Here is a 26219-nt window from a genome sequence, read left to right as displayed (position 1 = left end):
AATTACAGGGAGGGAAACTTTTTAACAAGCAAGGCTGCCCAAATGTGGAACTGAGGCCTGGGGAGGTAGTAAGCTCTCTGTTCCTGGAAGTATTCCAGCAGAGGTCAGACATCAACTGTCATGTAGCAGAATATGAACAGAATAAGGCTGCACCCAACAGGGTCCAAGATGGGGTCAAGTGGTGATTCGGTTTGGAGACAGAAAGGGCTCAACCCCGGTCTGGGGTAGGGTGGTAAGGAAGAAGAGGGAAGCAGATGCAGGAAACCAGAAGATGCCTTCTAGGCAGGAGTCCTGGGTATGGAGCTGGCACTGGCCCGAGATCTAAGGTGCACACTGCAAACCCAGGAGGAGATCCAGGCACTGCCAGGGATCCTGCCTTGCAGCATCTTGGGAACCACAGCTGACCCTTGGGCCTCTCCCTGGTGAAGATGCTGTCCACAACAGGAGAGCCAGGGATGCTCCTCTGAGTTCACCATCAGCACCAGGACACACTAGGTCAAATGGGTGGGCCCATGGTGCACGAGGATGATGCTCTACGTACTGCACCCACGGTGCACGAGGATGATGCTCTACATACCGCACCCACAGTGCACGAGGATGATGCTCTATGTAATGTACCCACATCCAGGGTGGACCCTGCAGAGCCCCGCACCCCCCACAGGCAGTCTCCCAGCCAACTGGCTCAGGTTAGCGGCGTCCTCTGTCCTTACCTGGCTGCTTCACGGTGACTTCTGTGCGCCCTGAAACCTCCTCTGCCAGCTTGTACCAGGCATAGTTGGGGCTCAGCAGCCACTCCTCCACGTGGCAGTAGTAGCTGCCGCTGTCGCTGACCTCAGCTCTCTGGACAGTGAGGCTGAACAGGCCCCCGGACACATGCCTCTCAAACTGCAGCCTGGCCCTCAGGCCCTCCTCCTCCGCGTAGGTGCCGTACTCAAAGGCGGAGTTGTGGGTGGTTTTGAGGATGAGCTTGCCGTCGGCGTCCGAGGGCTTGTGGACGTACCAGAGCACGGCGAAGTGGGAGTTCTGGCTGGTCTGGGACTTGACTGAGCAGTTCAGCTGGATGGGTCTGTTCTCCACCAGGGTGAGGGTCCTCTTGGATTTGCTCACCTGCAACTTTGTCACTGCAAAGGAAAAGGGGGCGCCTCAGCAGACTCACAGCATCACTACACATTCCTACAAGCGGGGCCGTCCCAAATCCCGCCTCCAGGCTGCCTGCTCGGTTTTGCCCAGCTCAGTTCCTAGAGGACTGAACACTGATGGGCGTCCTCCAAAGGCATGAGGACAGCGGCACAGAACCAACTGCACCCCAAACATCCCTCCATCTGTTTCCTCCCTGCCTCACCCCAGCTTAGGTCCTCCCCATCTCTCCTGGTCTCCTGCCTGCTCCCCCCACCATCACATGGCCTCTGGGGGGAATCCAGCTGAAACACACACCTGCCCATATCATCCCCCTAGTTGCAAAGTTTAATGGCTCCAAAATATGCAAATAAACATCTCATACAGTTTAATAATAAATAAAAAAACTCAATCGAAAAATAGGCAGAAGTCCTAAATAGACACTTTTCCAAAGAAGACATACAGACAGGCCAGTAAGCACATGAGAAGATGCTCAACATCACCAATTATTATAGAAACGCAGATCAAAACTACAATGAGGTATCACCTCACACCAGTCAGAATGGCCATCATTCAAAATTCTACAAATGACCAAAGCTAGAGAGGGTGTGAAGGGAACCCTCCTACACTGTTGGTGGGAAAGCAAATGGGTGCAGCCACTATGGAAAACAGTATGGAGATTCCTTAAACTAAAAAAAGTTACCATATAAGCCAGCAATCCCTCTCCCGGCCATATATCTGGAAAAAATTTTGAAAAGATGCATGCACCCCAATGTTCACAGCAGCACTATTTACAATAGCCAAGACATGGAAGCAACCTAAATGCCCATCGACAATGACTAGATACAGATGTGGTGTATGTATATAATGAAGTATTTCTCAGCCATAAAAAAGGATGAAATCATCTCATTTGCAGCAACATGGATGGAACTACAGATTATTATATTAAGTAAAGGATATCAGACAGAGAAAGACAAATATCATATGTTATCACTTATATGTGGAATCTGAAAAAAAATGATACAGATGAACTTATTTACAAACCAGAAATAGACTCACAGACATAGTAAATAAACTTATGATTACCAAAAGAGAAAGGAGGGGAGGGATAAATTAGGAGTTTGGGGTTATCATATATACACTACTATATATAAAATAAATAACAAGAACCTACTGTATAGCACAGGGAACTATATTCAGTATCTCGTAATAACCTGTAATGGAAAGGAATCTGAAAAAGTGATTACTGAATCACTTTGCTATGTACCTGAAACTGAAACAACATTGTAAATCAACTTCAATTTAAAAAAAATTTTTTAAATTTAATGGCTCTCAACTGCTTATAGATTATAAAGAAAAAAAATTCCTTTCACAGTACAAAGTCCCTCCGGGATCCGGCCCTCACCCTACTGTCCTCACTCAGGTCCACGCCCTATCCCTCACACCCACACCACGTCTCCCCATGCAGTTTCTCCCTAAGCTCTGGTCTGCTCAGCTGTCCCCTCTATCTGTCTCCTACCATCTCCCCTCTGACCCTGCTCTCTACTCATCCTTGAGTCCTTCCCCCCTCACTCACAGCCTGCGGGGTCAGATGCCCCTCCCCTGCGCTTTCATCAGTATCCTTATGTATCTTCAGGCTGTTTTTCCTAACGTCTCACTCCCACCCTCGTCTGTGAGCCCCCCCGAGAGAGAACAAGCTTTTCCCGTTCTATCTGCAAATATTCAGAGTGCACCCACTCAGTGCTCTTCATGAGGCTCAGTGGTGGGGGTGCCCTGAAGAATAAATCCTGCCTGGGGACGTTCTCATCACTGCACCCCTAGAGCCTGGGCTTTGGGAAGCACTTGATCAATGTTTGCTGAGATGTGTGAGTGGGTGAGTGATCGAGACTGGGCTGGAGAAACATGGCAGCAGGTGGTTAGAGGATGCTGAGGTGTTCTGCTTAAGGGAGAGGGAGGGAGAAGATGAAGAAGAAAACGATAAGCAACAGGACAGAACAGAGCCAACTCCAGCCTCCCCTTCCCCTCGCTATGCTGCTCCAAAACCAGAAGTGGAGGGCAGACTGCCGAGGGCCCCCTGCCCCCTAATTAATGACCGCACTCTCCTTTAAGGTGGCAAGAAGCCATGGTCTGATGCAATATATCTTATGAAGGTAATCTGAGATCTCACCCACTCCCTCATTATTATACTTGGCTCTGCTTCCTCTACCCACCGTCTGCCCCTACTGAAAATAAGAAGAAAAAAAAAAGGGGAAAAAGTCACAATTTCAAGTTCCTCTTAGGGAGCTAATCACACAATCATCATTCCACTCTAACCGCTCTCTTGACACTTTGCTCTTTGAAGACCAAATCACTCAGCAGTTGAGAACGAAACCCAGGGCATGGCACAGGGCAAGTGAGCTGGGCTTCCTCCAACGAGCCTGCCCAGAGTGGAGGCCAGGGCAGGTTGGCCGGGGCCGGTCTCCAGCATCCCTGCTGGTCAGTCTCTTGATCCAGACACAGGATTGGGCCTTCTCTGCCAGCACTAGCCAGCTGGCTTGCTTTGAGCTTGGTGTGGAAAGACAGCATCAAGGTCTGAGTCCCAGGTGCCAAGGCAACTGAAACTCCTGAAAGCTCCAGACTGTCACCTGGGCACTGGGTAAGGCACAGACAAAGGTTCTGAGTGGCTGAGTTGATTCAGCGAGCTGAGTACGGCAGAATCCGATACCCAAAACCATGACTACAAAAGCTACTCTGAGGCTGTGTCTCTCGTGCTAAGTCAGGTGACACTCTTCACAAAGGAAGCTGAACTCACACACCCAGAGACCTTCTCAAGCCAGCAGAAACGTACCCAGCACCCATCTGAGAGAAATCCCATGGCCCACGACCCCACCTTTCAGGTTTCATCTCTTTTTGGGGAAAAGCCCCATCTCCTGCCTTCTCCTTCTCTAAATCTACAAAGTCCTCAGGTCAGTGGGATCCGGGGAAGGCTTTACCGATAAGTCCCCAAGCTCTGGAAACTGGATTCCCATTTGCTTGCCCGTCGACTTTTCAGATCCGATGCCTCTAATACTTAAAACAACCAGCTCCCTTTTCATTCCTTTCCAACCCAATTCACTGCATGCAAATGGTATCTGTATCAGAGCAAATGATACCACCTGAATTATCTGGTTCTTGGCCAACGAAACTGGGTTGCTCAGTGTAGATTAGAAAGAGCTTTAAAATGTATTATTAATTGGGCCCAGATTTATTTTTGCAACTGTTACTAAGGAAACCTCCATTGCTATAGTAACTGCATATGTTAAACTGGGTTCCTATGACTAAACTTCAACTCAGTCACGTGGTCTGGGAACAAAAATCCAAGGAAGAGAAATGTTTCAAAGCATTTCCATTTTTTGTTCTCCTTTCCATGTCAAAATATTGTGAAGTCTTGAACAGCTTGAAAGAGAGGCATTTTTGAAATTTGGCGCATGTTTGATAAGGGGCGAGGGGTCAGCTCCTACTCTGTGCTCTGAATTTCCCCTCACATCTCAAGGACAAGGAGGACCTTTCCTGGAGCCCAGGGGAGACGGCAGCCCGCACGACTAATTAGGAAGCACTCCCACGTCCTGCCCAGCACTGCCCTGGGCGATGTGTGGCCTGCCTGCTCCACCTTCCTCGTGGGCTTAGGAGAGCCCAGCCCCCTTAAGAACTGTAGGTATTTTCATCTGCAAGATGAGAACAGTCAGAGCACTCACCTCATAGGAGGGCTGTGCAGATGAAAAGCAATGTTCTACAGAAAGTGTTTAGCACAGAGGCTGGTATCTAATCAACACAGCCTACATTTTCACTATTCCCCTTTCTTTTTGGTTTCCAGGCTCAGCCCCATGTTCAAAGCTCCATGTCAGATCAAACTGCCAAACGTAAGTGGCAAACTTGCTACTGGGAATAACTGTCTATGGACTGGCGGCATTCGTGTCGCCTGGGAACTTGTGAGAAATGCAGACTCGCAGGCCCCGTCCCAGACCTCCTGAACCAGAATCTGCCTTTTCACAAGGTCCCCAGGTGGTTCAACTGCCCCTTCAAGCCTGAGAAACCTTGGCCTTGGCTGTGCCAGTGAATGGACTTAGGCCATAAACACAGAAGTGAAAGAAAGGATTCTGAGGACTGAGGCTTGGTTAATCCCCAACAGTGAGTCAGCGGGAGGAAAACGCAGAAGGAGGGGTGAGAGAGGCCATGGGCCAGGCCTCACCTGCCAGCACAGGCCCCACCTGCCAGCTCAGGCCCCACCTGCCAGCACAGGCCCCACCTGCCAGCTCAGGCCCCACCTGCCAGCACAGGCCCCACCTGCCAGCTCAGGCCCCACCTGCCAGCACAGGCCCCACCTGCCAGCTCAGGCCCCACCTGCCAGCACAGGCCCCTGGCCGCAGAGGAGCGAAGCTCTTTCATTATCCAACCTACCTGTCCTGCGGGTTCTGCTTTGTGTGTGCGCTTCTCACCCCAAACTCTTTTCTCTCATCAAGAAAGGGTTCCCTTAAACCCCGTGAGAGCTCTCTTACACGTGGCTACCTTATGTTGAAGTTAATTTTTTTTAAGGTTTTTCTCTTTCCTACCAAATCATCAGCATCTGAAGGGCAGAGGCGATGATGCAATCACCTGCCAAACAATAAACGGTTGACAGAATAAAGATGTGACTGAGCTTTTCTTGGCGGTACGGAAACATACAGGAAATTGTGACAAGGGGGAGAGAACATTTTCAACCATGTGTGACATCCGAGCGAGGGCCTGGAAAACAGATGAGTAGGTGTTTCCCGGGCAGAGCAGGAGAGAGGAAGGGCACCCCAGGGAGAGGGGACAGGTGAGCAAAGGTGAGAACATCTCTGTGCACCGTATTCAGGGACGAGCAGGTGGTCAGGTGTGGTAGATGAAGTTGGAAAGGTGAGCCCCGACCAGACTGCAAGGGGCCCGGAGTGGGTACCAGCTCCTGACCACCTGCGGACACGCAGCACCAGCAGCGCCTGGGGTGGAGACACTGACTCACAACCACCATGGCAGCGGCCCAGCGACCTGCGGCTTCACCAGCCCTCCAGGTAATTCTGATGCGCTGAGTTTGAGAAGCCACACGTGTGGCAGTGAGGTGGCTGCAGGTAACTCTGGAGATAGCAGTTCCTGTGCAGCGATGGGAGCAGAGGCCAGAGGGTAGCAGACGGGCAGTGAGGGAGCAGGAGAGAAGGGAGACTCTGTTCTTCATTACAAGGATGTGACAATAAGCAGGATCATTAGGAGTAGAAGGGGCCAGTGGCTGGACAGCAGAGGTTTTTCTCATTGAGGGACGCAAACCAGCCAAAACTCTGGGAGAGAATGAAGACAGAGCTATGGGGAAAGAGTGTCTGTGCGTGCGTGCACACGTCAGTATCCCATCTGTCCTCAGAGGAGGAGGGGCAAAGGCACCTGCCAGTCAAGCAACTACTACACCCTCGAGTCCCTGCAACCTAAACACCGCCCTTGGCCCCCTGCCCTCCCCTCCCCACGGTCATAGCCTGTCTGAGCCCCTCATCATCTCTTTCTCAAACCTTATTCTCAAGAGTCTTCCGGTCTCCAGCCTCAGTCCCACCAAGCTGCAAGGAGGAACTCGCTGCTACCAGCTTTAGAGCCTAGCAGGGCAGCGATACCCCGAGGGACACCGCAGAAAGCTGTGGGAGGTCTCTGGTGGGGGCGGAGGTGGGGGAAGTACAGAATGGACTAGAGCCAGCGATGACATCAACCCAGCCTGGGACGACTCTGTGCAACACAGCTCTGCCTTGTGTCCTGCATGACTTCGGAACCACATCCATAGAAGTGAAAACTGTCTCTGCACCTAGAACCTACTTTTCATTTTACTATGAACACTTTTTTTTTCTTTTGCATAGTTTTAACATATGCCAGGTAAATCAAGGGAGGCGTTTGCTTTGTTCAGCATTGTCGCAAGAGTTTTTCCCAGGATGTCAGGCACTGGTCCAGAGGGTGGTGCTGCCCGGGAGCCAGAGGGGCAGGCTGGCCGTGCCTCTGCCCTCTGCAGCGTCTGCAGCATCGACCGTAGGGCTGAGCCTCCCAGAGCAGCTGGCCCTGAGCACTGACACGCTAGAACATATTATTTTATAAATTTCTCCTTTCCTCCACAATTGGGGCATTGTAACAACTTTTTAAAGATTAAGTGAGTGGGAATGTCATACTGTCCATGAATTTTATTTTAGAGTAGTAGAGAGATGATTCTAAATTGTTATTAAAAAGAGAGCATATAATCTGAGGACCATCTAAAGCCCTAATTGCTCAGTTTATTATTATCCTCAGTTCTACAAAGACACTTGCCCAAGGTCACACCGCTCGTAAGTGACAGAAACAGGACTGAAACCCAGGCTGTCTGGTCTGCCTTTACTTTTCACCTTCACTAATGGTGACCCTCCATACTGCTATGTACAAATGGGGCTCCCCTGGCCCTTTCCAACCTACCTGGGGACAAATCTCTCTCCAACCCCATGCTTCAGTCATATCAAAACCAGCACGCTGCTTCTTCCCTCATGAGGTTCTTTATTCGTGCTCTGGCCTGCACCTGAATTCCCCACCACTCCTTCCCTCCGCCCACGGCCATGGAGGCCGATTCCCCCTTCAGGCCTATGGCCCATGGCCTGGGCTGGCTCTACCACGCCCGGAATTCTTCCCTGCACTCCTCTCTTCCCAGGCCTCCGGACAGCCTGACAGGCAGGGACCAGGACACACACCTCTGCAGCCGCAGCACCCAGCACGGAAACTGGCATACGGCAGGTGCTCAAACACGCTTGCGGAAGGCACTGGGCGGGAGGAGGCAAGGAGAAGGTAGCAGCATTTAGGAGGTGGAAACAGCTAATTCGGAGTAACCCAGACACGCCCTGTCTGCCTTACCTGTCTGCAGACAGAGCAGTCACCCTTGCTCATTGACTCCAAACAGGTGAACCTGGTGTCACCATGATGACGAGGCCTGAGGAGTCGGGGGAGGGCTGGGGACTCCTCGAAGGCTCCTGCTCTCATGCTCACTCTGTCTCTGAATACCCAGCTGGCAGAAGCCCCATGCACGTGGGATGGAGGTTCCCAGGTTCTCCTGAAACAAAGGAGGGGCCAATCCCTCCGAAGGATGGGGCAGCCTGTCACCTACTAGACTGACAAGGAGAGCCACTGTCGCAAGCCCCAGACTCACGGAAGTCAAGAAAAAGCCCTCAGCTCTCCCCATCTGCCAGGTCAGCAATAAAAAACTGGAGAGAACGGATTTGGCAGCATCCAGAGGGTATTAAATATTCATCCTGACTGCCCGTCAGTAACGTCCCAGCAGAATACACCCACTGACAAGTCGGCTCTCTCCACCGGAGGCTGTCCTCCTGGAAGCTTGTTTATTGCTTTGTCAATTTTAATGTGCAGTATTTAATAGCCAGACCAAGATGGGGTTGTAAATATTTGGAACATGAGTGCTGACACTTCCCTTATTTGCTTCTGTATTTAGGGACATGTAATTGGAGGGTGTTTTTGGTGCTAATGAAAATCAGAGGGAAGCAAAGCAATGCTTCAAAATTAAAAGAGAAAAGAATTGATTAAGACCTAAGAATTGAATATGTTGAACTGGCTTAAAGTCCTGCTTAAATGCCCCCTGCGGGGGGTCACACTCTTCCATCAGCAGGAGTGAGGCTAAGCTAAACCAACAGCAAAGCCAGAGGGAAGCGTTCCCAGAAGACTTCCTCCAGGACAGGCATTCGGAACAGGAAGCACATGTCTAGAATGGTCAGTAACAGAGCCACAGCAAGTTCATCATGCCATCCAGCCAGAGGTTTCAGTGGAACAAATACCCGTGATGTGGTCAGGTCAGCAGGTGGCTCTGGCGAGGACTGGTCTGGGGCAAAGACCACACAGAGCTTTCTTGGGAGCAGATGAAGTCAGCTGTGGAAGGCTGACAAAAGGACCCACATGAGTGAGCCAACAGTCCCTGGGTTTCAATTTGATTTTGTTAGAATCAGAATATAAAACAAAATCATCTTTAAAGGGGGAGGGGGTGGTGCTGGGTGTTCCCATAGAAAATACCAGAGCAGGAATAAGAATCCATGTTTTGAGAGGCAAGATATGGAGAGAGAGTAGAAAGAAGAGAAGCTGGCACTGGGCTGAGTTCTGATGTCCCCAAGCCTTGGAGCCACCTGGTGGCAGAAGTTGGAAGAAACAGAGTCATTAGAGGAGGCGCAAATTCAACTCCTACACCGTTGGCAAACTGTATCTCGAGGAACCTCTACAGGTACCTTGTGACCCCAACTTAAAAAAGCAAAAATTAAGTATTTGCTAAAGGGGATCAGGACATGAGGGATGGCAAACCAGAGAGAGGGGGCGTTAAATCAAAGTACATGGTACCAAAGAGGATTCCTGAAGGGGAAAAAAATGCCATAAAATAAAATTCAGAGCTTGGACTCCGGAGCCAGACTGCCTGCCTGTATTTGAATCTTGCCTCTGCCACATATTATGGATCACTGGATAATTTATTTATCCTTTGTGTCAGTGTTCTCACCTGTAAAATGGGTGGAACTAGTACCCGCTCATGGCATTGCATGGATTAAGTCAGAATTAAGGAAGTTACTGTACCCAAAGCAGTCAGGATGGTGACAGGGCACACAAGGAAAGTGCAACAGACATCAGGCACTACCACTGTTACTGCTGTTACTCCTGCTCCCCCACCCGGGCCCCGATGAAGAGAAACCACGTCTGTAAATTAGGCTGTTAACTGAGGGCAGAGAGAAGAATTTCTGATGATAGGGCCTTAAAAAAGGTCAGAGTCTCCCTTCTGCCCACTCCAACTGCTTTTTAATAAAGTTCACACCTGGGTTCACATCCCCACTTCCCATATTTTCTTTTTTTAATAGAGGTACTGGGGATTGAACCCAGGACCTCGTGCATGCCAAGCATGGGCTATACCACTGAGCTCTACCCTGCCCCCCTCACTACTTTTTGACTCCAGCAAGTCACAACCTCTCTGGGCCTCAGTTTCTTCATTTATAAAATGGGAAAGAGATGCCTTCTTCCCAGGGCTGCAGCGAAGGTGAATGAGGTCATATACACCAAGTGTCCAGGTCAGACTCCAGCACACAGTCAGCCCTCTGGTATTTCTCCACTTCTACTTCCCCCAAATGAAAGCACCAGTACCAACCAGGGCGTGTGAGAAAAAGAGTAAAAATGGACCCAAAGCTCTTTGGAAAATATTAAGTGCTAAATGCATACATATTTAATAAGGAGAGAGTAACACTTAAGGGGGATGCACTCCCCCTGGTGCCACAGCCACTCCCGGGAGCTGTGCGCAGCCTCAGCGCCTCCCTTCACTCCCTGCAGCCCCCAGAGGGCCAGCCAAGTGCATTACTGCGCACCTCGGAGCAGAGGTCAAGCACCTTGGCGCTCCTGAGTCTCCCATGCCAGCTGCTGCTTGTTCTCGCTTTTGTTGTGAAAACACAAACAAACTGACTCAGTGTGAGCTACATGAGACACGAAGACAGTCCCCAGAGCAGGGTCCCCTAACTCCAGGAGGCAATAAAATGTCATAATGGAAAATGGAGACATATGAAAGTCAGGGAGACCGAGGCTCCAACCTCACTCCAATCTGTCTTCCACTTGACAAGCTGGTTTGCCTCCATCAAGGCTCCTAAACCCTGGGAGCCTTGCTTTCCTCATTAGCAGAATGGGCACACAAACATCAACATGATTTCATCGTTGGATGAATTTAAAAAGAAAACAGAGGTACCTAGCACGATGCCTGGCACCCAGGAGGTACTTAATACTTTCGTCCCCTTTCCCCTTTAATAGCATCATAAATTAATCAGAATCCAAATAACTAGAACCTTTGATGAACCAATTCCTTTTTCTTCCCTTAGGCCCTCCAGTCTTAGATTCCAAGTAGTGAGAGAAACAAACAGATACTAGGGATTTATTCAAAAAGGCAATGCCAGGCAGGGCCCTGGGGTCAGCTCCTCCTGTACCTTCTGCAGCTGCAGAACCATGTGACGGGCACCCAGGCTCTCAGCCTGACCTCGAGGCCAGAGGAGACCACAAAGGGTGCAATTACTCCACAAGGCAGGCAAGCAGGTCCCATGGCATTTTCCACAACAAGGGCTCACACAGAATGGGGTCTCTGTTTAACCCTCTGTTAACCTGAAAAGCCACTTAAGCAGAACAGCCTCTTCCCTGGGCAAGTATAGGCCCTAGAACCATCCCACCATTTACACAACTCGCTCGTTCCGAACCGGCTCAACACACTCCTCTGTTATGGGGTTGGAAGAGGCGAAGAACAAACTTAAGTCGCTGCCAGGTCATGCCCTCATGTTGCCAAAAACAACAAACACTGTGACCCTCTGCAGCGGTGCAGCAGAGTGGGTTGGGCACTCATCGCAGGAAGAAAAATCCTTTTGGCAAGGTGTTCAAACCATATTTGCAAAGTGGGTGGAGCAGAAAGTCAGAAAAAAGCCTTTGCAAAGTCATGTCCCTTTGCACCTTCGGGTAGGTGCCTGCACTCTCCTGCTCAGGGTCAGCAACAGGAGGGAAGGAGGTGTTCCACCCTCCGCCTGCTTCCAACCTGACCAGAGACAGGGCCAGACATGGAGGAAACCCTAAGAGTAGTGCGTACTTACTCTTCCCCCACTGGGGGAAGGTCCTGATGAGGGTGAGAGTGTTTGCAGAAAGCCCCGGACTAAGGCTCCCCCAATTAGAGCATCCTTCCCACCTGCTGTGGGAGACCTGCCTGCCCGGGAGAGGGGAGCTCAAATCCAGTGCATGAGCACAGGGCCAGGATCAGGGAAACAGTGTGGGAGAGAGACCGACAAGGGGTCAAAACCTGGCTCCATTTAGCAGCTACATGACCCTGGACTGATCACCTAATCTTTTCTGGGCTTGCTGTGAAATTCTCATAAAATAACCAACCCTGGCATCATGCAGATGCTCAGTAAGTGCGTGTTATTTGTCCCCTCTCCCTGACGAGGTTTCTTGTCTGCAAACAAGGGACATTGGTACCTCACTCACATCATGGTTGCAAGGATTATAGGAGATGACATTAAGTAAAGAGATGGAGCTTTCTGCCAAACAGTTAAGTTGGCTTGCATACTTCACAAATGTCAACGTCTTCACACTCACACACAGCCGGGGAACTGCTCTAGATTAAAGGAGTCTAAAGAGACATAACAACTAAATATGATGTGTGACCCCTGAGGGGAGGGTATAGGTCAGTGGTAGAGTGCATGCTTAGCATGCATGAGGTCCTGGGTTCGATCCCTAGTAACTCCATTTAAAAAAAAAAAAAAAAAAAAGAACAGATGTGTGACCCTTGACTGGATCCTTATTTAGAAGGAAAAAAAGCTGTAAGAAGTGTTGTTGGGACAATTGGGGAGATGCTGGGAATGTCCAGTAATCATGTGAAATTCCCAGAGTCCGATGATGCTGCCACGGCTGGGTGGGGCCAAGTCCTGATCTTCAGAAACACACGGTGAAGTATTTAGGAGGAAGTGTTCTGATATTGGGAGACTTACCCTCAAATGATTGAAAAAAACAACAAAAAATACACACAGAGGGAGAAACAAATGCGGTAAGATGTTAACAATCTGCCACCATGAAAAGGGAATCTGAGTCTTGCAACTTCCTACCATTTTGCAATTTCTCAAACCAGAAAGTTGAGAAATAAAAGCAGCCGTGCCAAGGCCTCAGTGCTTGACCCCTCCCTCCTCCCTGCATGCCTTGGCAGCTGGAGCGGACACACGTGACTGCAGGACCCTTACCCGGCTGCAGCACCCTGATCTCCAGCAGGTTGGAGGTCCTCTCGGCCAGCCGCGTCCAGGTGTTGTTGTAGTTCCTCCGCCACAGCTCCGCCACGCACTGGTACTTGCCCGCCTCCGTGTCACTGGCTCGGCTGATGCTCAGGCGGACGTTGTTGCTGGACTCAGCCTTCTCGATGGCCGTTCGGGTCCGGAAGCTGGAGGACCTGTCCCCCCACTGGACCCCTCCGTCCCGGGTGAAGGTCACGAGGTCATGGAACTCGATCGTGCCCACCGGCTGGAACCGCCACGTCACAGACACAGGGACCCGGGACGGGTAGTGGGGTTTGATGATGCACTGCAGGTCAAAGGAGTCACTGTAGGTCACCCCCGGTGTGCGGGAGATGGCGGTCACTGCGAAGCCTGTTTCTGGAAAGAGAGCAGAGAGACTCAGGCCAGAGGCGACACTTGGCTTTCTCAGGGTGCTGGGGCATGGTGATGGGGCTCCCGGCAAAGCTGGCAGCACAGAGCAAAGCTCACACATGGGTCTCTTTTGATGCCCAGGCCAGTATTACTTTTGCTAGCACACTGATACACAAACCCAGGAGTTGATAGGACCCACAGAAAGTGGCCGGCAACAACAGCAAACCCTCTCTGATGAAAACCGCACATGGATTTGTGACGAAACCCACATGTGGATTTGTGTTGCATCAGCTCCCTCGAAAGGACTGAGTACATGTAGGCAGCGCCATTCCTGGAAATCTTAGGATTCTAGGCTGAAACAGGAGAAAAAAGCCCAAAGGCCGATTTCCACCACCACATGTGAGGCAGACACATCCCTCCCACCCCCCTGCCCCACTGCCTCCTCTGCCTGGCCCGCCAGTGCACCGGGGCTGGAGAAGGGGAGGTGGGGGAGCAGGTGCCTGTGCTCCCCGGGCTGGGCAGCGCGGGCTTGCTCACCAGCCCCTCTCACCTCCTCAAGGAGTCCAGGGAACAAAGGCAGCAAGGGACCCACAGCAGGAGGGGTCTGGGTGGGAGGGGCTCTGCAGGTGAGGCTCTCCATATCACAGAGTCTCTGATCCCTAACACTGACTCCTCAGTGTGAGCGGTCAGAGTCCCTCAAGCCTTGAAACGACTTACTGTTGACACACTGGTTATGATCACAAGACTGTGAGCAGCCAGTATTTCCTGAGAGTGATCTATGTGCCGGGCATGGGGCCAACGCTTTGCTTTCAGTCTGCTTCACTGCATCTTCAAAGCCACCTTGCAGGACAGGCAGGCTTATCACCCTTTCTTACAGATGAGGAAACTGAGGCCCAGAGAGGGAAAATGAACTGCTCATTGTCAAGCTGCCAGCAAATGGCAGTCAGGCTACAAATGTGCATGTGACTGATTCCAGGGGCCTTATTACGTTGCTTTACTCTTGGGAAGCCTAAGGCAGTGCTTAAAGGCAAAGACCCTGAAGACAGATCCCCAACTTTGATACCTTCTAGCTGTGTGACATCAAGCAAGATACTTAACTTCTCTCTGCCTCTATGTCCCCATCTGTAAAATGGGTCCTTGTGAAGATTAAATGAGTTAGTATTTATAAAATACTTGGACTAGTACCTGGCACACAGTATATACTGTATTTTGTTAAATATGGAATTTGTTACCAAAAACACACACACACAAAATAGACATAAAGGAAAGTATTTTAAACTCCACAGGTAAAAGACAAGGCACAGAATGAACTTTTTGGTAGAATCAGGTCTGAGCCCTTTGGTAATCCCTGGCTGTGGAAACCACATACGGCGGGTATGAAAAAGAATCAGAGGATATTTACCGGATACTGTAAAATTACTTCTAGAGAAACAGTCCTGGACTAAGTCTTAACCACTCCTCAGCCACTTCTAGCCTCACAGGATGGAAACGACAACCATTGTTGGATGCCCAGAACTTTCCCCACTGGTTCCATTCCCACACGTCCTCACTGGGTGCTGAGCAGAGGGGCTGAGCTGACCAGGGAACTCAACCACTGGACGAAGTTTCAAGAGACAGAAATCTGAGCTGTGTGGTTAGTGCAGAAAACAGGTCAATCCTTGGGATCAAGCTTTTGGAAAGTAAATGTAATTCTAATCTGGGGGTGGGTGGTGATAAAGGACTTTGTTGAGGGCAAAACCACTTGAGGCTGCCATCTCTACTGGGGTGTGTCCAAAAGCCCCACCAGCCATACCTGTGAGGATGGTGGCAACATGGACGCACGGGGTGGGGTGCAAAGTCACTGAGGACAACTGATGTCATAGTCTCTTGATAAACAGGAAGACAATGTGACAAGTTACCTTCCCAGCAAAGTAGCAGACTGGTCTTTCAAAATTTAATATACTGATTCTATTAGGCAGATAAATGTCGATAGAAGCGTCTTTACCCTATAAGAAGCAAATCTAACATTCTCAAGGTTTTAGCAAATCTCGAGGTATCTTTTAATTTCATGCTAATGAAGAAATGGCTTTCTTAAGGACAATACTTACAGAGGAAAAGATAAAAACACAGATTAAAAAAAAATTAAGATGGATTGCTGGTTTCCTGGGCTCAGACTGTGGGTCTGTCATTTAAAAGCTATACCCCTGAGAAAAGAGTCAACCTGTCTCACTAGTCTCCTTGTAAAATCACAGTGTTCACCTGTAGGCTAGGTGAGGATTTCAAGGGACAATTAAGTGTAAGTGTTTATCAGCCAGGAACATAGTAAATGCTAAATAAATGGCAAAAGGTGATTTCCTTGCCCTTTCTTTGCCCTTCTCTCAATTTTTCAGGGGGGCTGAGCCCCTGGGCAGGAGAGGCTGGGGGGCAGGAGGGAGAGGATTTGTTCTGGCTCTTCCAGGCCAATTTTGGCAGTGGCCACGTTCCTCCACCTGGGGCCACTGCTCCCTGGCCAGAATTCTTACAACTTCACTCCTACCACCCAGACTCAGGAGTAGTAAAAGCGCCCAGCTGTCCCCCGTACCCAGGGGCCCACCAGGTTGAACCATTGTTGGTTCATTTAACCCCATCCACATTTCCCTAAGCCTTCTTCAATTAAACCCTTTGGAAGGTGCCATCTGTTTCCTGCCAGGTTTCCTTTTGTGAATGAAAAACGTTGCCTGCCATGTCAGTAAACAAAGGATGCTACAGCCAGGAAGTCATTACAGCCGCCCCTAAAGATGAGCCCTGAGGGAACTCAGGATGGAAACAAACGGGCTGCACTCTGCCAAGCCCTTGGCCACTGCAGCCACCCCCAACGGTGCACCTGGGGACTCAGGATGGGAAAGCACAGAATACTGGCCCTAGATAGCTAAGGTGCCTATCAAAGGAATGACTTCAATGAGCTCAGACTCTTGCATCGTCCCATACACAGAAAAGTCCTTAACTTGAGACATCTGCTTTTCTCTAATTAACAGTAATCTTCTAATGTTCTGTCTACCTGGTCTTTGTAGCAAAACCCCCTATATATCATGGCCTCTCCCTTATCTCTGTGGAGCAGTCTCTCAGAGCTACCTGAGAGGCTGTCTCCCATGCTTGAAGTCCTCAGAAAGTCCTCCAAATAAAACATATTTCTCAGCTTTTAGGTTGTGCATTTTTTTTTCAGTCGACACTATAAGGGTCTTGACACGGGAGCATCTCCCCAACAGTCCCACCAAAAGACCCCGGAGCTTACTTACCGAGAGCCGTGATGGAGACAAGGGTGCTGGCCCGGCGCTCTCCAACGACCTGCCACTCGCCGTCCACTGCCCGCACCCATTCGGTCACATGGCATTCATACTGGCCCTCATCCTCCTTCCTGCTGTTGAAGATGCCCAGGCTGAACGAGTTGGGCTGCACCTGCTCCATCTGCACGCCCCCAAAGCTGCTGCGCTCCCAGTAGGACGTGCCGGGCTGCACGGTGCCGTCCCGGTCCAGCCACATGATATTGCTGCGGCGGTTCTGCCTGTCCACGAGCTGCCAGACGACGGAGAAGCGGCCCAGCGGCCGGCCCGCCGTGCGGACAGTGCAGGAGAGGTGCAGATTCTCCCCCTCCAGGACCACACTGGCATTGCTGGCCACCTCCACGGAGATGCTGCTCTCTGCGGAGAGGGAGAGAGTGCCACAGTGGGGATTTCTGGGCTCCGCTGCACCCTCCCCACAGATGTCACAGGAGGAGGGGTGCAAATGTCACCCTATTCAGGTACGGGGAAACTTAGAGGACACAAACACTCTGATGCTTGCTGCTGCAAGCCCTGGCTGGTTCTGGGCATCACTCCCCATGATTGTAGATCTGATAACCTAGGAGGCCCTTTGCTGTGTGCAAAGATAACGTGCGGGATAATGAGGGTCTCAGACCTGAGACTGAACCAGAACCTAAGAAATACAACACCACGGCATTATGCTTAGGGCATAGAGCAATTTATCCAGTATAGTTGGCCCTCCACATCCTAGGGTTCCACATCCATGGATTCAACTAATCATGGATAAAAAAAAAATCTTGCAGAAAGTTCTGAAAAGCAAAGCCTGAATTTGCCTTGTGCTGGCAACTATTTACATAGCCTTTACATTTATTAGGTGTTATAAGTAATCTAGAGATGACATATGTAGGTTATTTGCAAATCTGATGCCATTTTATATAAGGGACTTGAGCATTTATGGACTTGGGGATCTGCGGGAGGTCCTGGAATCAATCTCCTGCAGACACCTAGGGACCAATTGTGACGTGTTCAGCTGGGGCTCAAGGATATTCAACTTGTGTTTTCAGTAAGTAGAATAACTTGAAAATTCTACTTCACTAAGTCTTCCCACCATTCAGGGCTACAGCAGTTGAATAAAAGCTAAACATCCATACGTGTCATTTCAGTCCTTCAGGGCAACATTAGGATGTAGAAAACAAAATGACAGGAAGGATCTGGAAGGTAACATGCTTGCTTGAGTGTGGATAATGATGGAGCATCGATGGTCTTGGTTCACAGAGTGTGGTGGGGGGGCGAGCTTCCATATCCTTAACACACAAGTACAGCGGGTGGAGAGGGTATATAGCTCAGTGGTAGAGTGTGTGCTTAGCATGCGTGAGGTCCTGGGTTCAATCTCCAGCACCTCCATTAAAAAAACAAAAAAAACAGAGCATCGGCCCAAAGCCAGTGGTTCGCCCCCATGCGGTCCACCTTCAGCCCTGGGGCTCCACTGCTCTCAACCCTGAAACTTTCTGCCAGTCACAGTTATGGATAAGGATTCTATTTCCTTTGCTACTCACTTAGCTCTATGAACTTGCTCAATGGAATTATTTAAATTCTACATGCCTTCTTCTATAAGATTAGGGAGATTATTATTTACATTGTGCAGTTTTTTTAAGATTAAAAAGTAAATGAAATATCTATAAATCATCTAAAATGCAGGTTTGCAAAAACTGGTCCACATGATCATAATTAACTTGACTATTCCCGCTAACTTTGTATTTATAAATATTGTGGATAGTCTAATTGATCTTAATTATCGATATATTATTTTGTATGATTATCTACATTGAATTCAAAAAAGCCCATAAATATAAAAGAACAGAAAGTACCTGAACTAATTTGGCTCCAATTTTCTATGTGAAACACATACAACAATTTTAAATCAATCAATCAAATCCCAGATTAAGAGGCACACCCAGTTACTGAGCAGGGAGCCACCCGTTCCCATGACCATGCGTCTTAATCAACTTTCCTCCCCGGGGTTTCCCCACAGGCAGAGCCAGGCAAAGATGAGCACTGAGCCCCAGCAGGTCACTCTTGCCTCGGTGAACACGTCTGCCACCTACTCTAGATTGGCCTGCTTCACATGGAAAAAAATCCGGACAGGGCAGGGAAGAGGAATTCTCCGAGGAGCCATACCAGGCTGATTCACAGAGTTGATTAAGACTCCTGATTAGCTACCCCTAAAGCCCGAGTGGCTCATAACGGGGATCTGGAGGCAGGCAGACCCGGCTCCAGGCTCAGGTCTCCTGTTCTAACCCTGCAGCCCCGGGGTTCTTGGTTACCACACCCAAGCCTCCATCTCTTATGTGCAAAATGGAGACACTAACAGTTCCTACTTCTTAGGGTCGTGCCACTGACAGCATTAGGTGGGGTAATTCTTTTTCATCATCACTGTTAATAATAATATTCCTCTGTAGATTCAAGACTCATGAAGACTCCCGGCGTTATCAATTCAAAGTGAGGAATTAAAGAACTCCTGGTGGTTTCATGGGTGTCTGTATCTATTAAAATTCATCAAACTGTACATCCAAAATATGTGTAGTCTACTATATAGGAACCATACCACAAGAAAGGTGTTTTTAAAAAGTCACCGATGGCTAGTGACTTAATCAATCATGCCTACATAATGGGACCTAAATAAAACCCCATAAACAACAAAATTGGGGGCGTTTCCAAGTTGGTGAACAGACACGGGCCAGGAGAGTGGTGCACCCCAATCCTCGGGCACAGAGGCCCCTTCACGGGACCCATCTGGGCTACCTTCATCTGACTGTTCATTTGCAGCCTTTACAATAAACTGTGATCGTAAGGGGAGCGCACAAAAAATAAAAAAATTAAAATAAAAAATAAAGAAGGGCAACTTCAGCATTAAGGGAAAAAAATCCCTTTGCTTGCCTTACTTGCAGGGCATCTTTCCCATCCCCTACTGTCACCCCAGTGGACTCCTCCGTAAGCCCGGCTTGCTTGTTATGAGGGCTGCTATCTGGTGCTCTGCTGCTCGAGCAAGCCTGGAAAAACCACACAGCTGGTTGTGAAACTACGAGAAGAAAACCCATTCTGCAGCCCAGGCCAAGGCAAATACAGACGCAGCACCGCGCTGCCCATTAAGACTATTTACAAATGTTCCCAGGCCTGAGGAAAGGCAGCCAGCAATTTAAAACGCTCCGGATTGAGTAAAAACTAGGACAGAGCTAATGAGAATCTAAGTGCATGTTCACCAACGAAATTTCCAATCAGGAGGCTGATGATGTAGCAAGGGCTAAGCGCAGAGCAGTGGATCTGCAGTTAGAAGCAAATAATTCTAGTGCAATGCAAGCTCAACCAACAGAACCGGCTCAGCCCCGTCTCTGAACGGTGCTATGGCTTCTTCATTCATGGGGTGGATAGGCCATTGGCCCCTCCAGGGATTTGAGGGGTGGGAGCGAGATGATCAACGCAGAAGCACCTTGGGCTCTTGGGAGGAAAAGCGCCATGAAAATCCAAGTTTTTCTCATCACCATTACCGACGTGATCACTGTCGTTCTTTGGCAGACTTACCCAAGTGGCCTTGGGGCAGGATCTGGTGGTGCTGGGGGACTTTAACTACCCAGTTATCTGCTGGAAAAGCAATACAGCAGGCCACAGATCATCAAACAGGTTCTTGGAAGGGGACGGGGGAAATCTCTTAGCATAAGAAATAAGAGGAAGTACACAGTGTGGCTGCCCTCCACTGGGTCCTTACAAAACAATGAGGAATTAGTTGCAGATTTAAAAGTAGAGAGTCCGTGGTTAAGGCAAGCACAGGCCAACAGGAAAACAGCAGAGACAGTGGGCATCCAACTGGACAATTTCCATTCTACAAATACTCAGCAAGCACCTACTGTATGCAAAGCACCATGCTAGGCAATGCAGGGGGGAGAAGTCCAAGAAAGAAAAGGATTTCAAGATCATCAGGTGTGTGCATGAGAGAGATTTTTTTAAAAAAAAGAAGCACGAAAGAAAGTAATCTTGTTGGTGAGAAAAGAAAAAAGGGTGGCAAGACCCCGTGTCTGTTTTTTTTTTCTGCACACTTGAAGAGAACTATATTAAACATGTAGAAGTGTAAATAAAAATGTAAAGGGAATCATTACAGGGCTAAGAGAAAGATCAGCCTTCAGCAGTTGAGAAAAGGTTCAAGGTTAGTTTAAAAATTTCACCGTCTTGTTTAAAATCAGGGCATTGTAAGTGTTCTCTTTTTATTAAAAACAAAACTATGAGAGAACTGAGATGTTAATGAGAACATCCTGATACTATGGATGTTAAACCCAACATAAGCAAACACAGGCAGCCCCCCGAGTCCCCAGTCCTGACGTTACCCGCCCAGACACCACCAGCCACAAGGAGGCAGAGAGCCTGCCTGAGCAGCCTTGGAAATAGTCTACGCTCTAGGAAGATGGGAGAGGTCCCATCCACTGACTTTTAAAAACCCAGTTTCAGCAGAGGAGAGACAATTAGGGAAATGCCAATCCTTATACCCCTAAAACCCAGACAATGAACCTTTTTAAATAATGCACTTTATGATTTAAAATTGTTCCATAAAAGACCAACCCTCTTAAGTGAGATTTCAAGACAGGCATCCACCCACTTCTTCTGGGACTTAATCCCCACACAGGAGCAAACAGCTGCCCTGGATTGCTGGTTTGCCTCCAAGCTGAGCTGGCACTGCTGGGTGTTTACATAGGGCCGTGAGCGCTTGGCTCTGCTGGGCCCCTCTCCAGCCTGCAAACCCACAGCTCACGCTCTGCCTATGGGGAGGGCTGCTAAGCGTGGGCAGGTGAGCTGGAGAAAGGAGAGCGGGTAACGGATTTTCTCTGCCAGCTCTGACCGAACCCTGGAGTTCCACCTGCCCTGCCCTCTCCTCCCCATAGCCCTTCTTCTCTGCCCCGACTTCTCTGAAATGACGCTAGCTGTTGAAACAGCCCAGCGGGAGGAGAAGGAGGAAGCAGCACCTCTCTCCACTTACTGATGGGGAGGACGATGATGGGGATGTTCTTGGGACGCTTGCTCTCCTTGTCGATGAACTCCCCAGTGACTGTCTTCTCTCTCTCTGTCACACGACAGTTGTACTTGCCACTGTCCTCCTGGCGGAGGTGGTAGATCTTCAGCACAAAGATGCTGTCGCTCTCCTTGGCCACTTTGAGCTGGCCCCGGGCTTCCCGATGGGTGAACTCACTGTTGAGGACTGGCACGGCATTAGGGCCCATGCTGGCAATGAGTGAGCTGTTGAAAGCCCAGGAGACGGCAAAGTAGCGGTCAGGAATGTTCTGCGCCTCCAGGATGCATCTGAACTCCACTGGCTCACCCACCGTGTACAGCCGCTTCTCCGTTTCCAGCCGAATGGTGAACTCTTTGTCTGAGAAAACAAATAAAACATACACGTCCTGGGTGAACACAGGCCTCAGCTCTCCAAACTGTGTCAGCAAATTCCCTCTACCCGTGCCTTCTTACAAAGCTAACTACTGGGAAGGCACTTCTGCACTTGTCTTGAGAGAAAAATCCAATTCACACCCTGGGGATCTGAGACCCAGAAAAACCCTTGAATATCACAGAAAAAAACTCAAAGGTAGTAGATCCAGACAGTCAAAGGGGCTTGTTACCCCTGACAGGAAAATGGGGCTCTGTCTGCAGCATGTAACGCCCTAGGTTAGACTCCCGGAGGTCAGTAAGCAGTATCACTCCCAATGTCACTTACACGGCAGATTATGAAGGCCCAACCTTCATCTACATGCCCAAAACTCCAGTTAAGCACCAGGATTACAAATATTTTCAGCAAGTATTGTAGGACTTACCCTGCTGAGATTTGTGAGACAAAATTATACAGTGGCCTAGGCGCTGACCCCAACCCTAATAAATACTCAGAGAAAAAAAATAGAGAGAAATATGTTCTCCCCCTCCATGTAAATACTAGAAATAAGACACAGGTAAGACAATGCCTAACAACACTGCGTAGGAAAAGTGAAAACTAATGTCTTCTCACTAGTCCATCACCTGTCAGATTAGCCTCTAGAAAGATGGAGTGGGCAAGTACCTACATCCAGGTGACCTCTGAAACGGTGAACCCAAGCACCCCTCAAAGGGCCGGGGGTTTAACCAGGCAGTAGGGGCAGGTGATCAGAGAATGGCTCATCACCGCTACACACCCATACACACCACGTAACGGTGCACAGTGACTGCCAACGCCAAGAGACGGTTATCATATCTCACAGGCACCCATGGCAGAAGACCAGGGGGTGAAGGGTTGGAGAGGCTCTTGTCCTGGAAAACAGGACCACAGAACCTTGGGTGTGGGAGGCTGCAGCTGTAACCGCTGCCCAAGTCCCTCCTCCTCCCCGTTCTAGCTCTGTTCCCCTAAGGAGAGTATGGAGGGGAAAATCACATTACAGGAACGATTGAATTCCCTGTAGATCCATTAGCTCCAGTCTGGACTGCCTTCTCTGCACTGGTATTTCCAAACCTTTCCCACTCTCTTGAAGGCCCTTGCCCCATTCTTATGCCCCTATTCCATGCATTCATATAAGAATCCTATTTCCCTACAAAACACAGGAATCACAAGAGCACTGTTCCCACACTCCTGTCTCCAGCCCCAGCCTGACTCTGTACCAGCTGTTCTTCAGGCTCTCCACCTCCTCCCCTCCTGCTGGACCAGTGTCTTGTCCCAGACACCCATCCTCTCCAGCGAACTAGCTCCTTCCTTATTCCCCAGACTTCCTGACAAAGAAAACCACACTGGACTGCAGGGGCTGGCCTCCAAGGTGACCGCTGCTGCCTCAGCTCCCCTCTCCCCAGAGGCCAGCCCTGAGCGGCACGGGCTCCCTCCGCCAGGCTCTACCTGGGCGCACAACCCCACGCGGGGCTGAGCTGCAACATCCGCCAGCTATGAGCTCTCTGGTCAACCAGATTCTCGTTAACTCAGTATTAACGATAAAAAAGCACCCCTTCCCCATAAATGCCACTGAAGATGTGCAGATACCCCAGACCTCAGCCTTCCCACTTCCTCAGAGTTAGGCTGGCTTCAGCTGTTCAAATATCACCCAGGGCCCCACCCTCAGGGCTTTCTCTTTGGCAGCCAGACGCCTATGATCTCATGGGAGCCCTTCCACGGCTTGGTGAAGCTTTCACATTCCCAGGCTGAAGACAAGATTCAAAGCACACCACCCTCCGTTCTGCACAGAAACTTGCCCTTGGTTATTCCCAGTCAATGAAACCTCCAGAAATTGATTTATGCTTTCTCCAATAGCCCCTCACTCCTCGGCTCACTGAAATTTCCCTTCTGGCCATCTCCCACACTTCGCTGACCTAGCAAATGTCACCAATGTCTCCTCCCCATCCCCTCATCACAACCGAAGGCTTTTCTCAAGCAGGTTTCAGTCTCTGGGCCAGCTCTCCTCCCTTGGGTCCATGACACCTTTCCTCCTGCTTCTCCTCCTCCTGGCCTGACCCCTGTTTCTCCCTCTGTCACCGGGACCCACTCCCCTGACCTGCTCTCACTGCTGCAGTCCTCCTGGCCCTTTCCGTTTTCACCCTGAGGGTTTTCCCTGGGCCCTCAGGACTCCCAAGTTCAGCCTCTAACTGAGCTCCATGTCTGATGACACGCTGGGGGGTTCATATACCGAGTGTCCCTATGAGAGTCTGCTTGCAGGATGGACTCCTTAACCAAAATTGACTGAAATAGAAGAAAAGACAACCACTGTGGCCACTCAAGGGGAAGAAGAAGTTTCTAGGAAGGACTTAACCCATCCTCATTACCCCATCCCTCCCTATCGCAGTTCAGAGACTCACCCAGGGCCCCACCTCAGGGCTCAGGGCTCCCAGTAGTTGGACCCTTCCTTCCACAGTGCTCTCCATTCTGTTGCCTATTGCACCCACTGCCCGCTTTCTCGGCCACTGCAACTCACTCAGCCCTGGCCTCCTCAGCTCTTTTCCTGCCTGGTCTCTTGACTTCAGACCAACCTGTTCAACCCACCTCTAGGTGGCCTCCATGGTCCTTCCCTTCTAAACTCCAGACCTGATTCTGTCACTCTCGGCTTAAAAATCTCTATTCCCCGCTCCAAGTATCTGCAGCAGTGGTTTTCAAACTTTACTGGGCAGACGACAGGTGGCAGGAGAAGGGGGGGCACTTCCTTTTTTCATACAAAATCTTTTGCTGCCCAATACAGAAAACGTTTGGTTGAGGCAAGGGGGAAGACTGCGGCCCTCACATGCCTTCCTCAGCACCCCTGGCGTGTGCCCACACACATGAGCACACACCCACACCCACCCACGCCACTTCTCAGCACCTCTACGGGCTCCTAGGATTCCAAGAACAGCCGGAAATGCTTGGACCACACAGTCAATGCCAAGCTCACAATCTGGCATGTGGGGCTTCAGGCCACCTCTCCCACCTCCTCTCACCACTCGTATCCGGAACTCAACACCTGCTCATACACGGCTTCCCTGTGCTTGCCAAACATGTACTTTGGACCTTTATGCTTCTCCTCCTGATGTCTGCTAAAGTTCAAGACTCAGCTCAAGTTATCAAATGGTTGGTTTTCCTGAATTTGTCTTAACTACCCCATCCAGGGGAGACACTGTTGCAACAACACTTTATAATCATCGTGTCCCCGTGGCATTCCATCCACAACACTGTCAGAGCACTGAGCGGCCTCCACTTGGCCACTGGCTTTCAGACCTACAGTTCCCTGAATGCAGGGACCAGGTGTTATTCATCTTTGAACCCCAATGCCTATCACCACACCTACAATGCTGTCGAGACTTACTGCATGTTTACTGAAATGAGCTAAGAGAAGGGCAAAGTGGGGGCTACAACCACTGAACTGGAGCGGCACAGGGACGTGGAGTGAAGTCACCAACTTTTTTTTCACCTAGTTTTCCCTCTGCTGGCTTAGTCTGGATACATTTGCTGGGCAAATTCAAAAAATCCTAATTCCAAATTGGTAAGATTAAAATAAAGAAGATTAACTGATGCAACCTAATTTAAAAGCATTAAGACTCAAAACTTGGCCCAGACTTTTGAAGCTGATCTTAAAACCATTCCAGGAAGGGAAGGGATAAATATGAAATAAAGCGCCTTCCATAGATGTCTCAGCACCGGAAGTTCCAGGAGTTTGCAAATGGTCTGGGTCCTACAGACCAGATAAAATGCTACCTGTCCAGGAGCCCAGCTGTTTCCGTAAAAGCCCTCACATCCATCAGACGTCCAGAGAATCGCTTCTGCCCTTTGACCACTATCTAGAGCCATGCCTAACAAAGCGTAGACAGCAGAAGAATCACGTGGGAAGTGTACTAGAAACCCAGCTTCCCGGGAGCCCAGTTCAGGAATCTGCACTGTTAGTTAAGTCTGAAGCACAGCTCTAGAATGACTGAACAAGTAGCAGAAGACCTATGCAAAGACCAAGGCCATTGGGAGGTCACGAGACAGGTCCTGAAGAGGGGACCCCCACCCGCACCTCAGACGCCCCCGCTCATCTCGCATGCACCACACCTCTACTCACCAGGACAAGTGCAGCACAAGGAAAGGCCCTTGGGTCACTTCTGCACGTCAGTGACGGCACAGTCACCACCCTCCAACCAACGCCAGGGGACAGAAGGCCCACGGAGAGCCTGCCCCAAGCCCAGCCAAGGCAGCCAGCATCTGCTG

General features: G+C 49.9%; 1 protein-coding gene across 3 annotated transcripts in view; it reads right to left on the bottom strand.

Moving 5' to 3' along the window:
- The window catches only part of IGSF3 (immunoglobulin superfamily member 3), a 97003-nt gene that overhangs the window by 13035 nt on the left and 57749 nt on the right, over positions 1–26219 (bottom strand). For 2 of the 3 annotated variants that reach the window (XM_032486958.1, XM_032486959.1), the window contains exons 5-9: positions 21546–21935; positions 20102–20161; positions 16520–16921; positions 12867–13271; positions 711–1121 (exon numbers count right to left, since the gene is read on the bottom strand). In XM_032486958.1, coding sequence (XP_032342849.1) covers positions 711–1121; positions 12867–13271; positions 16520–16921; positions 20102–20161; positions 21546–21935 — 1668 coding nt within the window. The remainder of the gene's footprint in view (positions 1–710; positions 1122–12866; positions 13272–16519; positions 16922–20101; positions 20162–21545; positions 21936–26219) is intronic. The other variant, XM_032486960.1, reaches the window with a different exon arrangement.

The sequence above is a fragment of the Camelus ferus genome, chromosome 9, assembly GCF_009834535.1.
Source record: "Camelus ferus isolate YT-003-E chromosome 9, BCGSAC_Cfer_1.0, whole genome shotgun sequence".
In the NCBI taxonomy this organism is placed as follows: Eukaryota; Metazoa; Chordata; class Mammalia; order Artiodactyla; family Camelidae; genus Camelus; species Camelus ferus.
The sequence above is the reverse complement of the archived record's forward strand: the minus strand, read 5'-3'. Positions and strand labels throughout refer to the sequence as shown.